We start from the raw sequence: 16224 nt of genomic DNA on the forward strand, positions 1-16224 counted from the left end.
CTCCTGCGTCTCCCTCCCTCCCACCCTCCCTGTCCCACTACAATGAACATGGCTGACTTGGTAAAAAGAAAAAGCATAAAAACTGTTTTTGTATGAGATAAAAATTCATTATTGCTATCAAGTACAAATATAACCTTCTAAAATAGGTTTTGAAAGTAAAACTAATGGAAACATTCAATTTAAGCATCTGTTTATTAGAAGTTGTAAGTTAACTGAATTTATTAGATGCAGTTTTATAGCGGTTGCAGTCAGAATTTCAAAGGAAGCAACTTTCCCTGAGAGTGTGTCATGGCCTGTTGGTGAGCAATGTGTGGCACAAGTATATCACTCTCAGTGGTGACAGGAGGGTGGGGCAAAGGTCCTCACTCAGAGCTGATCCAGTAGAAAATATGCAAACGCAGCATGAACTCCATGTGGTAACTGGCCACTGAGAAGACCCTCCGCGGAAGAAACTCGAACCGGATGGTCACCAACAAGGCATCTTTGCCTTAAGTTTTGCTAATGTTGCTTGTCTGGGAGAGAGGTGGTTATGTAAATAAAAACAGTGAACTAGAGCCAAACAACAACAGAAAACAAAAAAAAACAGCCCATAGCACACTCTCAGGGAAAGCTGCTTTTGAAATTCTGACTGCAACCATTATAAAACCGCATCTAGTAAATTCAGTTAAAACTTTTAATAAATAGATGTTTAAATTGAATTTGTTTCCATTACCATTAATTTTCAAAGCCTGTTATAGAAAATCATAGTTGTACTTGACTCTGGAATCAGTGCCCTGCATTTCCCTTCCCCATGTCCATGTGTACCAACATTGAGGTACTCTGCTATAAATGCTATCCTTCTGATTTGGGAATAAAGCAGAATCACTGACAACCAGCTTTTCCTCCTCTTAGCCTTTTATTAGCCAGGTACTAGGAAAAGAAATGGTTAAGACATAGCCCTACCCTTGAGGAGTTCATAGTCTTGTATAGAAACTGATGCAGAATTAGGATGTAATGAATGTGATTAGTGTAGATTTTTCTGTTTGAAGTATTGGAACTATTTACCTGTTTTTGGGTCTTTTGTGCAAAATCGTTTGTAGAAGGGAAGGAGCAGAGAGGATGACAGAATCTCTATATTTAAAAAAATGGACACACACGCACCGCCCCCCCCCCCCCGCCCCCACTGCCACCAGATGGCAACGTGATATTTGGAGGATTTTTTTTTTTAATTCAGGGATCACTGCCTTGTTTCAGGATCATTTAGATTAGTACTTTCTCCTGCCACCTAGGCTTTTAATCTCTTAGTGTGGAAACTGATTTTAGTTTTTGGTTCACGTATTTGCCTTACTAATTGTATCAAGCATATGAAACCCTGATGAATCAAACTCTGTATAGCAAATAATATGATTTTGATGAGCTGTTTTGTTTTTTCACTGTTACGACAGTACCAACTTACATTTGAAGTCCAAAGCCAGCATTTGCTCATTCTGAGGTGGGACTGGTGAGCATCCATAAGTGGCATGGCTATTTGGGAGTACTTTTGGTTGGGACGCTGAAGCCAGGGCTCCAGAGAATATCCCCCTGCTAAACAGGTTATAAAAGGATGTTATTCTTTTTAATAAAATGGTACAAATAATTCCTCTTGAAAAGTATCTATTACCTCACCCTGAGAAGTGTTTGACTTGGATAAGCCACTGTTCATTCTAGTCTTTTAACATAACTGAACATGTTAAAGTGATTTAGGCCACAGGAGATTTTATGGCTATTAGAAACTATTTGGCTGCAAATATAATATGAATAAAATAATAAATGTTTTTTATTTTGATTAAACTGATTTATATAGTTTTTTCTGGAATGAATCATAATATATTTGTCTTCCACATAATTTTGTAATGTAGATAGTATGTTAACTCCCACTTTTGACCTCATAATTCATGTTTTTATTGTTTGTAGGCCAGTGAGAAGAATTCCTCATTATCAAATTCTCATCAACAAGTCTGACAGAATTTGCGTCTCCTAAACCTACATTTCCAAGGAGGTCATAACAATATTTATGGAATATGAGGCACAGAATCTTAAGTTAAAAAATATTTTTCCAGGTCTCATTTGCATTGAACTCAAATTAACTGTCAAATAAGAATACTGATATAAGGAAGGTAAATACTACAAAAAATGTAATCTTTAGCATGTAGCTGAATGGAATCCTAAATTTTATCAGTAATATTCAGAAACCTTATTTTAATAGTATTTCCTTCTAAAAAGGAGCTTGGAACATAGTGGGTTTGTTTCAAATATCCTAATTAGAAAGAAATTTTCTTTCAGAAAACAGCAATTGCAATTTTTTGCTTTCTTGAAAGATTTTCTTTAAAAAGGGGTTCAGAAGAAAGAAATTGTCAGGATTAAGGATTAAGTTCGGGATAGGTTTATTCTAGCAGGCTTTGTGGCACAGGTCCCCTAAGTAATTCATTGTGATACTCCAGTATCTGCCATGTGTCAGAAATTAACTTGCCATTAACTGACAGCTAAATTTGATACCCTTAGTCTTAAAGTACACAGGATGTCATACATAAACCAGTCCAATCTTTGAAGGATTACTTCTCTTAGATGCTCTACAGAATTGTAGGACTGTCCATTTTATAGGATTTTTTTTTTGAGGCAACATCTTTAAAAATGCCTGTAAATTCTAAAAAGTGTTTGCTAACTTAAAATTTGTTTTTAGGTATTTATTGCTAAGTTGAAAACCTTCTTTACCAAATATGATGGAACCAAAGATACGACGAAGCCATGGCTAAGAAAAATCAGCCCCCGTGATTAAATTTTATTGAGTATGAACAATTTTTTTCTTGATGTACAGACTCAATAGTACTTTTCTACCCAACTGGATAAATAAAAGCTAAAATATAATTTATTTAACTCTTTTTGGAAATAAAACTTCAACATACCTTAAACTGGTTTTCTGATAAGTTTATTTTTAATATGACTATTTAAAAATTCATCTTAATGATAGATTTGGAAAAGCCAACTTTTACTTGGGTTGACAATAATCAGAGAATGCAGCTGTATGTATAGTGGCTACCATTTACCGAGTAACTGCTATGTGCTAGGCATTATTCTTGTGGTCTTACAGTTCACTGCAGGGTAGGTATTATTAGCCTCATTTCATTGGTGAGGAAAGAGAAGCTTAAAGAAATTAAAGTGCCTTGCCAAGTTTCTATAACCAGTACATTGCTCAGCAGATATTTGAGAGCCTACTCTGTGTTGGCCCTTGTCACTATGCTAAGACTGAGAATGCAGCTGTGAATGAGAAAGACAAAATCTCCATTCCAAAGGAGCTTACATTCTAGTAGTAATATCAGGATTTTAAAATAGCGGTGTTGGATTCTAAAATTTTTCTTCTTAGCTTCCACACTCCTTCCCACCAAGGATACTACAGAAGAGATAGATTAAGCGGTTGTAGTGCCACTTAAGAAAGTGGGTGGGGATGAAAACTACATACTGGAATACGTTATAGGAAAGAAACATTGGTATATGAGTGTCAAGCTCTATCAAAGGAAAAACCCTAGGGCTTAGCTGTATGGCAGGGAATGGAAAGCCTGTGCTGCATAACAGACTTGGCTTAGGTAGACACACCTGCAGATGGTGTATAATGCAATAGCAATGATATGTACTTGCTCAGATAGCCTTAAGGATCAGTATTTTCTCAGTGTATGGGCCTGCACTGTCCAACACGGTAGCCATTACCTACTTATGGCTTTCGAGTCCTTGAAATGTGGCTAGTGCAACTAAGGAACTGAATTTTAAATTAAAAAAACATTTTTAACTTAAAAACTGACACGTGATCCAGTTACTAGATCTTTCAAGAATGTCTGGAACAACTGGGTGTGTGAATCTATTTTTCAACCTATATTTTAAGAAACTTAAATACAGATCAAGTATTTCTGATGAAAATTTAGCATCTGAATTGAGATGTGCTGTAATATAAAATACACACTGGATTTTGAAAACTTAGTATAAAAAAGAATATACAATATCCATTAATTATTTTAAGAAGAATTACATGCCGAAATGATAATATTTTGGATATACTGGGTTAAATAAAATATTAAAATTAGCTTCAACTGTTTTTCACTTTTTAAAAAAATGTATCTACTAGGAAATTTTAAATTACATATATGGATTGCATTATATATATTTGTACTGGAGAGTGCTGGTATAATCAAAGGAGCCCTAGTGAAGAGAGTCTGGTCCATATATTATCTTTTATTTCTGTCATCAAAATATTTTCTTAGTATATCTCATTACCCTTTTATCAAAAGTTATGTATTGCTCATCATTCTTTCTATGAATGTTAAGAATCATGTTAATAACTGTGTCAATACTTTGTCCTGTAGTAGGAATATAAAATTATTTACACATACACTTATATGAACTGTCACTATGCAAGTGTGCACATATAACACATTTATTCCCAAAGAGTACTTCCCATAGTAAGTTTTCAAAAACAGAAAGTAAACATAAGTATTCTGTGGAACTATATTCAAGGATTGACAGGCTTGGGGGAGAAACACTTTATATACTACATAATATACATATATTCAGGACAAAAGCAAACATTATAAAAAGTATAAAAATAGACAAAAAGATACAAACACAATATATTTTGGTCAGAATTTCAGATATGTTTTTTTTTCTTCTCTCTCCCCTTTACTTCAAAAGTTATAAATACTTTGGAAGCAGCATGTATTGTTGCACTTTTGATTTTTTGTTGTACAGTTAACGAACCTGAGAGTCTGGATGACTGGTGATCATCTATTTGGCCTTCCCATTCTTTCATTTCTTCTTCTTTGATTAATAAAGGTTTTCCTAGAGTTTGGCCAACAAGATTACAGACTTCTTGAGCTTTGCGCCATGCATTTTCTACAGCAACGACACAGGCTTGCCGTCTTAGGAATTAAATGCAGAGATTATTAATACGACAGTCAACAAACCGCAGCACTGAATAGTTTTGTTTAATTGGCTGATAATTAATTTAAAGATGTGCTTAACTTACCGAAGATTCTCAATAGAACCTGGAGTATGATAGAACTGGGGTTGGCTGATGACAACAGAGCTATCTAGCTTTTCAACAAGAAAGTTACAAATATTTTGCATTTTTCCGAATTCAGTAAATGTAATGCAGACCTATAAATGAAATGACAATTGAAATTATTTTCATGTCTGATGCTTTATTTCAAATCTTTCTCTGAATGTGAGTTAAAAAAAGTAAAGCCAGGTTACAATGAGGTCATTTTATAGTATGTAACAGATATGAAAGACCTACTTGGTACTTATAACTAAATTTTGTTATTAAATTTATTTTTGCTTATTAATTTTGTAATTTATCTAATGTTGACTTGAACATTTAAAACTTCATTTTAAATCAGTCAGAGACTTTTTATGAGAACTGGAGGGTTTCCCCTTCAACTTTATTATTCAGATAAATTCTAACCCTGATAAATGTTTCATGACTCTTTAGTCATCGATGCCATTAGTTAGCTTCCTGATTAGCGGTAATTACTTCATACTTCACTGCTGTCATTTGAGGTATGTTTCTTCTTCCAAAAGTTATTTTCAGATCTATATGCAGAAGTTCATCTATTTCACTATGTCCTCTGCCTTTAAATATGTGGAAGCAGCAAAGAGAAAAAGAGGGATGAGGTAACCTCCTGAGTCACCTTATACACTGAAGAACAGCTGCCTTTAATCATAAATGTTATCCAGGGAAGACTGATGTTCTATCTGGTTTCAATACTAAGTGAATAATGTCTTTTATAATCAGTTTGTCAATTTCTTTCTTTTTTTTTTTTTTAAAGCTGACTGGGATTTTGAGTGGGATTGCAATGACTCTAAATATAGATTAAGGAAGACCTGATACCTTAATGATACTGAGTCTTCCAAATCAGGAACAAGGTATGTTTCTTCATTTATTTAGGTCTTCTTTAATTTCTCTTAGCAATATTTTGTAGTTTTCAGCATACACGGTTAAAAGATCAGATTTATCCCTAGGTATTTTATATTTCTGATGTTTATTACCATTAGATTTTCTACATTGATGGTCATGCTGTCCATGAATAAAGACAGTTTACTTCTTACTTTCCAGTATGGATGCCTTTTATTTCTTTTTCATGCCTCAGTGCACTGGCTAGAACTTCAAGTACAATGTGGGATAGAAGTTGTGAGAGTAGATACGTTTGTCTTGTTCCTGATCTTAGGCACAAAGCAATCCGTGTTTCATCAATAAATATGATGGTAACTGTAGATTTTTCATAGGTTCCCTTCATCATTTTGAGGAAGTTTCCTACTATTTCTAGTTTGCTGAGAATTTTTATTAGGAATGGATGTTGGACTTTGTTAAATGTTTTTCTTCATCTACTGAGATCATCATATGTTTCTTTCTTGTTAATATGATAAACTAGATTGACCAGTTTTTGAATGTTGAACCAACCTTTTATTCCAGGGATGAACCATACTTGGTCATTATATATTATCCTTTTTATATATCACTGGATTTGATTTGCTAAAGTTTTGTTTATAATTTCTGCACATAAGTTTATGATGGACACTGGTCTGTAGTTTTCTTTGCTTGTAATGTCTCCCTGCCCTTCCCCCCTCCCCCACCGGTTTTGTTATCTTCTGGTTCCAAATAATGAGTTGGAAAGTATTCCAGCTTCTTCATTTTCTGGAAAAGTTTGTACAGAATTGGCATAAATTCTCCCTTAAATGTATGCACTTTTTAATTTCTCTTTTAACTTCTCCTTTGACCCATGGGTTATTGAGAAGTATGTTATTTAAATTTCAAATATTTCAGTTCTATCATTTTTGCCTTAAGTATTTTGAAGCTTTAATATTAAATGTATAAGTGTTTAAGACTGTTATATTCTTGATTGACCCATTTATCATTATAAAATCATCTTTATCTGGGTAATACTCTTTGCTTTGAAATCTACTCTGTCTGATATTATCATAGCCACTACAACTTTCTTTTGGTTATTGTTAGCATGGTATATCTTTATGCACCCCTTCGATTTTTTTTTTTTTTTTGCGGTACGCGGGCCTCTCACTGTTGTGGCCTCTCCCGTTGCGGAGCACAGGCTCTGGATGCGCAGGCCCAGCGGCCATGGCTCACGGGCCCAGCCGCTCCGCGGCATGTGGGATCTTCCCGGACCAGGGCACGACCCCGTGTCCCCTGCATTGGCAGGCAGACTCTCAACCACTGCGCCACCAGGGAAGCCCTGGTTTTTTTTAAAGGCAGGTTTATTAAGGCATAACTTATAGAGAGCAAAATACACTCCTTTCAGTATACGTTCTATGAATTTTGACAGATGCATTTACTCATGTAGCTACCATTATGATCAGTCCCATCAACTTCCTCAAATTCCCCTGTGCTCCCCACATCCCAGCCCCTGAAAGCCACTGATCTGTTTTTTTTAAATAGTTGCACTTAATTTTTTTAATTTAATTTTTTATTTTTTGGACAATTTAAAAGGTTACTTTCCATTTACAGTTACTACAAAATATTGGCTCTATTCCTTGTGTTGTAACTCTATGTCCTTGAGCCTATCTTATACCCAATAGTCTGTACCTTCCACTCTCCCACTCCTATATTGCCTCTGCCCCCCAACACTGCTAACCATTAGTTTGTTCTCTATATCTGTGAGTCTGCTTCTTTTTTGTTTTATTCACTAGCTTTTAATATTTTTTAGACTTCACATGTAAGTGATATACAGTATTTGTCTTTCTTTGTCTGACTTATTTCACTTAGCATAATGCCCTCCAAGTCCATCCATGTTGCTGCAAATGGCAAAATTTCATTCTTTTTTATGGCTCAGTAGTATTCCATTGTACACACACACACACACACACACACACACACACACACACACACACACAAACATATACACCATAGCTTCTTTATTCACTCATCTGTTGATGGACACTTAGGTTGCTTCCATATCTTGGCAGTTACAAATAATGCTGGATGAACACTGGGATGCATGTATCTTTTTGAATTAGTGTTTTTGTTTTTTCCAGATATATACCCAGGAGTGGAACTGCTAGGTCATATGGTAGTTTTATCATTTGCAAATATTTTCTCCCATTCAGTAGGTTGTCTTTTCATTTTGTCAATGGTTACCTTTGCTGTGCAAAAGCTTTTAAGTTTAATTTGGTCTCATTTGTTTATTTTTACCTTTATTTCCTTTACTTTAGGAGACGGATCAAAAAATATTGCTGTGATTTATGTCAAAGAGTTTTCTGCCTATGTTTTCCTCTAGGAGTTTTATGCTATCCAGTCCTACATTTAGGTCTTTAATCAATTTTGAGTTTATTTTTATACATGGTGTTAGAGAATGTTCTAATTTCATTCTTTTATAGGTAGCTGCCAGTTTTCCCAGCACCACTTATTGAAGAGACTGTCTTTTTTCCACTGTATATTTTTGCCTCCTTTGTTGTAGGTTAATTGACTATAAGTGCAGGATTTATTTCTGGGCTGTCTATCCTGTTTCATGGATGTGTCTGTTTTTGTGCCAGAGCCATACTATTTTGATTACTGTAGCTTTGTAGTATAGTCTGAAGTCAGGGAGCATGATTCCTCCAGCTCTGTTCCTCATTCTCAAGATTGTTTTGGCTATTAGGGATCTTCTGTGTTTCCATACAAATTTTAAAATTATTTGTTCTAGTTCTGTGAAAAACGCCACTGGTATCTTGATAGGGATTGCATTGAATCTGTAGATTGCCTTGGGTAGTACAGTCATTTTCACAATATTGATTCTTCCAATTCAAGAACATGGTATATCTTTCCATCTGTTTGTGTTGTCTTCAATTTGTTTCATCACTGTCGTATGGTTTTCAGAGTATAGGTGTTTTTCCTCCTTAGGTAGATTTATTCCTAGGTATTTTATTCTTTTTGATGAGATGGTAAATAGGACTGTTTCCTTAATTCCCCTTTCTGATATGTCATTGTTAGTGTATAGAAATGCAACAGATTTCTGTGTATTAATTTTGTATCCTGTAACTTTACTAAATTAATTGATGAACTCTAGTAGTTTTCTGATGGCATCTTTAGGATTTTCTATGTATAGTATCATGTCATCTGCAAACAGTGACAGTTTTACTTCCTCCTTTCCAACATGGATTCCTTTTATTTCTTTATCTTCTCTGATTGCTGTGGCTAGGGCTTCCAAAACTATGTTGAATAAAAGTGACAAGAGTGGACGTCCTTGTCTTACTCCTGATCTTAGAGGAAATGTTTTCAGCTTCTCACTGTTGAGAATGATGTTAGTGGTGGGTTTGTCATATATGGCCTTTATCATGTTGAGGTATGTTTCCTCTATGCCTGCTTTCTGGAGGGTTTTTAATATAAATGGATGTTGAATTTTATCAATAGCTTTTCCTGCACCTATTGAGATGATTATGTGGGTTTTATTCTCCAATTTGTTAATGTGGTGTGTCACATGGATTGATTTGCAGATATTGAAAAATCCTTGCATCCCTGGGATAAATTCCACTTGATCATGGTATATGATCTTTTTGATGTACTGTTGGATTCGGTTTGCTAATATTTTGTTGGGGATTTTTGAATTTATGTTAATTAGTGATATTGGCCTGTAATTTTCTTTTTTTGTGTGTGATATCTTTGTCTGGTTTTGGTATCAGAGTGATGCTAGCCTCACAGAATGAGTTCCGAAGTGTTCACTCCTCTGCAATTTTTTGGAATAGTTTCAGAGGACAGGTGTTAACTCTTCTCTAAATGTTTGGTAGAATTCACCTGTGAAGCCACCTGGTCCTGGACTTTTGTTTGTTGTGAGTTTTAAAATTACTGATTCAAGCCCGTTACTGTAATTGGTCTGTTTATATTTTCTATTTCTTCCTGGTTCAGTCTTAGGAGATTGTGCCTTTCTAAGAATTTGTCCATTTCTTCTAGGTTGTCCATTTTATTGGCATATAGTTGTTCACAGTAGTCTCTTATGATCCTTTGTATTTCTGTGGTATCAGTTGTAACTTCTTTTTCATTTCTGATTTTGATTTGGGCCCTCTCCTTTCTTTTCTTGATGAGTGTGGCTAAAGGTTTATCCATTTTGTTTATTTTTTCAAAGAATCAGCTTTTAGTTTCATTGATCTTTTCTATTGTTTTCTTCATTTCTATTTCATTTATTCCTGCTCTGATCTTTATGATTTCTTTCCTTCTACTAACTTTGGGTTTTGTTAGTTCTTTTACTTTAGATGTAAGGTTAGGTTGTTTACTTGAGAGTTTTCTTGTTTACTGAGGTAAGCTTGTATTGCTGTAAACTTCCCTCTTAGAACTGCTTTTGCTGTGTCCCATAAGTTTTGGATTGTCATGTTTTCATTTTCATTTGTCTCTAGGTATATTTTGACTTCCTCTTTGATTTCTTCGGTGATCCACTGCTTGTTTAGTAGCATACTGTTTAGCCTCCACGTTTGTGTTTTTTTGCAGTTTTTCTAAATAGTTGATTTCTAGTCATATACCATTGTGGTCAGAAAAGATGCCTGATACAATTTCAATTTTCTTAAATTTACTGAGACTTGTTTTGTGGCCTAGCATGTGATTTATCCTGGAGAATGTGCACATGGAACCATGTGCACTTGAAAAGAATGTGTATTTTGTTGCTTTCTACTGGAATGCTCGGTATATATCAATTACGTCCATTTAGACTAATGTGTTGGAGAAGATATAACAATTGTAAATATATATGCACTCAACATAGGAGTACCTATATATATAAGGCAAATACTAACAGACATAAAAGGAGAAATCAATGGTAACACAATAATTGTAGGGGACTTTAAAATCCCACTAACATCAATGGACAGATAATCTAGGCTGAAAATGAATAAGGAAACACAGGCCTTAAATAACACATTGATCTGTTTTTCTAAAACTTTATTTTTTTAGAGAAGTTTCAGGCACACAGCAAAATTGACAGGAAGGAACAGAGGTTTTCCATATATACCCTTCTACCCCCCACACACATAGTCCCCCCTCACCACAATCAACATTCCCCACCAGACTGGTACATTTGTTACAATATGTGTACCTACTGGGTTGACCAAAAAGTTCTTTCAGGTTTTTCCATAACACCTTTGGCCAACCCAATACACTGACACAGCATAATGACCAGAAGTCCATAGTTTACATAAGAGTTCATTCTTGGTGTTTTATATTCACTGGGTTTGTACAAATGTATGCTGCCATGCATCTATCATTATAGTTTCATACAGAATACTCTCACTGCCCTAAAATTCCTCTGTGCACCCCCTATTCATCCCACCCTCCCCCTAACTGCTGGCAACCATTGATCCTTTTACTGTCTCCATAGTTTTTCTTCTCCCAGAATGTCATATAGTTGGAGTCATACAGTTTGTAGCCTTTTCTGATTGTCTTAGTAATAGGCATTTAAGGTTCATACCTATTTTCATGGCTTGAGAGCTTATTTCTTTTTAGTGATGAATAATATTCCATTTTCTGGATGTACCAGTTTATGTATCCATTCGCCTAATGAAGGACATCTTTGTTGCTTCCAAATTTTGCGATTATGAATAAAGCTGCTATAAATATCCACGTGCACGTTTCTATGTGAGCATACATTTTCACCTCCTTTGGGTACATACTAAGGAGCATGATTGCTGCATCATGTGGTAGGAATATGTTTAGTTTTATAGGAAACTTTGTCTCCCAAAATGACTGCACCATTTTGCATTCCCACCAGGAATGAGTGAGAGCTCCTCTTGTTCCACAACCTCGTCAGCATTTGGTGTTGTCAGCATTCCAGATTTTGGCCATTCTAATAACTGTGCAGCGACACTTCATTTTTGTTTTAATTTGCATCTGCCTAATAACATATGATGTGTATCAGCTTTTCATATGCTTATTTACCATCTATATATCTTTTTTAGTGAGGCATCTGTTAAGGTCTTTGGTTTATTTTTAATTTTTTTTTTTCTTACTGTTGAGGTTAAGAGTTCTTTGTGTATTTTGGATAGCAGTCCTTTAAAATAAGTGTGTTTTGCAAATATTTTCTCTGGGTCTGTGACTTTTCTTATTATTCTCCTGACATTGTCTTTCACAGAGCAGAAGTTTTTAACTGTAATGAAGTCCAGCTTACCAATTATTTCTTTCATGGATCAATGCCTTTGGTGTTGTATCTACAAAGTCAGTGTGATACTCAAGGCCATCTAGGTTTTCTCATACGTTTATAGTTTTGTGTTTTACCTTTAGGTCTATGATACATTCTGAGTTAATTTTTTGAAGGGTGCAAGGTCTGTATCTAAATACTTTTTTTTTGTATGTGGATGTCTTGTTGTTCCAGCACCAATTGTTGAAAAGTTGATTGTGCCCCACTGTACTGCCTTTGCTTCTTTCTCAAAAATCAGTTGATTATACAGGAGTCTATTTCTTGGCTCTCTATTCTGTTCCATTGATCTGTTTGTCTGTTCTTCAAACACTACTACACTATCTTGATTTTTGAAGCCTTTTAGTAAGCCTTGAAGTCAGGGAATGTCATTTCTCCAACTTTGTTCTTCTCCTTCAATACTGTATTGGCTATTCTGGTTCTTTTGCATCTCCATATAAACTTGAATCATTTTTTTTTTCTATATCCCCAAAATAACTTACTGGGAGTTTGGTTGAGACTGCATCAAATCTATAGATCTAGTTCAGAAGAACTGACATCCTGACCATATTGAGTCTTTCTATCCATGAACATGGAATATCTCTCCATTTATTTGGCTCTTCTTTGATCTAATTCATCAGAGTGTCAAAGTTTTCCTCATATAAATCTTGTACATATATGTTGTTAGATATACACCCAAGTATTTCATGTTTTGGGGTGCTATGGAAAATTGTTTTTAATTTCAAATTCTACTTGTTTGTTGCTGGTATGTAGGAAATATTTTGTTGAATATTTTTGCCTCTATATTCATGAGAGATTGGTCTGTAGTTTTCTTATCTTGTAATGCATTTCCATAGGATTTGTGGTGATGTCTCCTTTTTCAGTTCTGATATTAGTAATGTGTTCCTTCTCTTTTTTTTCCCCCTTTAGTTTGGCCAGAAGCTTATCAATCTTATTGATATTTTCAGAGAACTAGCTTTTGGTTTCACTAATTTTCTCTATTGATTTCCTGTTTTCAATTTCACTGATTTCTGCTCTAATTCTTATTATTTTTCTTCTGCTTACTTTGGACTTAATTTGCTCTTCTTTTTCTAGTTTCCTAAGGTGGAAACATTATTTATTTTAGATTTTTCTTCTTTTTACTATATGCATTCAATGCTAAAATTTCTCTCTAAGCTGCTTTCACTGTATCTCACACATTTTGATAAACTGTATTTTCATTTTCATTTAGTTCTAAATATTTTAAAATTTCTCTTGAGATTTCTTCATTGACCCATGTTATTTAGAAGTGTGTTGTTTAATCTCCACGTATTTTGGGATTTTTCCAATTATGTTTCTGTTATTGATTTCTAGGTTAATGCCACTGTGGTCAGAGAGCAGACATTATATGATCTATCCTTTTAAATTTGTTAAGGTATAAGTTTTGGCCTAAAATGTATTTTTTGGCGGTGGTGGGGGGAAGTAAAGGTTTACTGCAGGGCCAAGCAATGAGAATGGGTGGATTGTGCTCAAAAGACCCAAACTCCAAATGTGTTCTATCTTGGTGAATGCTCCATGAGAGCTTGAGAAGAAGAATACTGTTTCTGGAGGAAGTAATTTATAGATGTCCATTCTATCCAGTGAATTCATGGTACTGTTAAGTTCAACTAGGCCCTTACTGATTTATGCCTGCTGAATCTGTCCCTTCTTGATAAAGGGAGTTGGAGACTCCAACTATGATAGTGGACTCATCTATTTCTCCTAGCAGTTCTATTAGTTTTTGCCTCATGTAGTTGGGGAATGCACGTTAAGGAGTTTTTTTTTTTTTTTTGGCTGTGCCACCACGCAGCATGTGGGATCTTAGTTCCCCAACCAGGGATCGAACCCATGCTCCCTGCACTGGAAGTGCAGAGTCTTAACCACAGGACTGCCAGAGAAGTCCCCAGGGATTGTTATGGCTCTGGGAAAATTGCCCCTGTATCATTACCTAATGCCCTTCTGTATCCCTGATAACTCCTTGTTATGAAGTCTGTTGTGTCTGAAATTACAATAGTGATTCTTGCTTTCTTTTGATTAGTGTTAGCATGATTAATTTTTCTCCATGGATTTACTTTTAATCTATATATGTCTTTATATTTAAAATGGCTTTCTCATAGATAACATATAGTTGGGTAGTGTTTTTTGATGCACTTTGACAATCTCTGTCTTTTAATTGCTGCGTTTAGACCACTGATGTTCAAAGCATTACTGATATAGTTGGATTAATATCCACCCTATTCTTTACTGTTTATTGGTTGCCCTTGTTCCTTTTTCTAAGTTCTGTCTTCTGCCTTTTGTGATTTAAAAAAATTTTTCATTTATTTATTTATTTTGGCTGTGTTGGGTCTTCGTTGCTGTGTGTGGGCTTTCTCTAGTTGCTGCAAGCGGGGACTACTCTTTGTTGCAGTGCACGGGCTTCTCGTTGCGGTGGCTTCTCTTGTTGCAGAGCACAGGCTCTAGGTGCACGGGTTTCAGTAATTATGGCACACGGGCTCAGTAGACGTGGCTCGTGGGCTCTAGAGCGCAGGCTCAGTAGCTGTGGCACACAGGCTTAGTTGCTCTGCGGCATGTGGGATCTTCCTGGATCAGGGCTCGAACCCATTTCCCCTGCACTGGCAAGTGGATTCTTAACCACTGTGCCACCAGGGAAGCCCTTGTGATTTTAACTGAGCATTTCATGGTTCCCTTTTTTCTCCTTTCTTAGCATATCAGTTATATATTTTTAAGCTTTTTTAGTGGTTTCTCTAAAGTATGCAATACATATTTACAGCTAATCCAAGTCCACTTTTAAATAACACTATACCACTTTATGGGTTGTGTGAGCACCTTACAATAACAAAATAATCCTAATTCCTCCATCCCATCTCTTGTATCATTACAGTCATTCATTTCACTTATATATCAGCATACACAAGTATATATATAAGAAACATGCATAAGCATACAAAATTGAATATATTGTTGCTATTACTTTAAACAAACTGGTATTCACTAGATTGATTAAGAATAAGAAAAATATCTATAACACAGGGAACTCTGCTCCATATTATGTAACAACCTAAATGGGAAAAGAATTTGAAAAAGAAGAGATACATGTATATGTATAACTGAATCACTTTGCTGTACACCTGAAACTAATGCAACATTGTTAATCAACTATAATATAAGTTAAGAAAAAGAATAAGAAAAATAAAAGTATTTTACCTTCACTTACTCCTTTTTTGATGTTCTTCTTTTCTTTACATAGATCCAGGTTTCTGATCTATATTATTTTCCTTCTTTCCAAAGAACTTCTTCTAACAGTTGTTGCAAGGCAGCCCTAATGGTAACAAATTCCCTCAATTTTTGGATTTCCCTGCTGGCCTAGTGGTTAGGAGTCCGGGCTTTCACTGCAGTGGCCTTGGTTCAATCCCTGGTTGGGAAAGATCCTGCAAATTGCATGGTGTGGCCAGAAAACAAAAACCAAAAACACCCCCACCCCCCGAAAAAACAGTCTTAGTCAAATTCCCTCAATTTTTGTCTGAGAAAGTCTTTATTTCTCCTTCAATTTTGAAGGATACTGTGTAGAGAACTCTAGGTTGGGTTTTTTTTTTCTCTCAACACTTTAAGTGTTTAAACTCCACTCTCTCTTTTCTTGTATGGTTTCAGAGGAAAAGTCAGATATAATTCTTGTTTTTCTTCCTCTATAGGTAAAGTGTTTTTACCTCTGGCTTCTTTCACGTTTTCTTCTTTATCTCTGATTTTTTGTAGTTTGAAAATAATATGCTCACCAGTAGGGGTCTTTCTGGGCATTTACTGGGGAAATTCTCTGTCATTATTGCTTCAAATATTTCTTCTGTTCCTTTCTCTCTTCTCTTTCTGGTACTCTCATTATGTGTATGTTATACCTTCTGTAGTTGTCCCATAGTCCTTGGATATTCTGGGGGTTTTTTTCCCCCCAGTTTTTGTTCTCTTTGCTTTTCAGTTTTTGAGCTTTCTATTGAGATACCTTCAAGCCTAGAGATTCTTTCCTCTACTGCATCCAGTCTACTAAAAAGCCCATCAGAAGCATTCTTCGTTT

At 35.3% G+C, this 16224-nt stretch overlaps 1 protein-coding gene across 1 annotated transcript in view; it reads right to left on the reverse strand.

Moving 5' to 3' along the window:
• Positions 1-4423: 4423 nt before the first annotated feature.
• Positions 4424-16224, reverse strand: part of IRAK1BP1 (interleukin 1 receptor associated kinase 1 binding protein 1) — a 36834-nt gene continuing 25033 nt past the window's right edge. The window contains exons 3-4 of the mRNA XM_032651208.1: positions 5030-5160; positions 4424-4922 (exon numbers count right to left, since the gene is read on the reverse strand). Of these exons, the coding sequence (XP_032507099.1) occupies positions 4652-4922; positions 5030-5160 (402 nt within the window). The 3' untranslated portion in view covers positions 4424-4651. The remainder of the gene's footprint in view (positions 4923-5029; positions 5161-16224) is intronic.

Source organism: Phocoena sinus, chromosome 12 (assembly GCF_008692025.1).
Source record: "Phocoena sinus isolate mPhoSin1 chromosome 12, mPhoSin1.pri, whole genome shotgun sequence".
Classification (NCBI taxonomy): Eukaryota; Metazoa; Chordata; class Mammalia; order Artiodactyla; family Phocoenidae; genus Phocoena; species Phocoena sinus.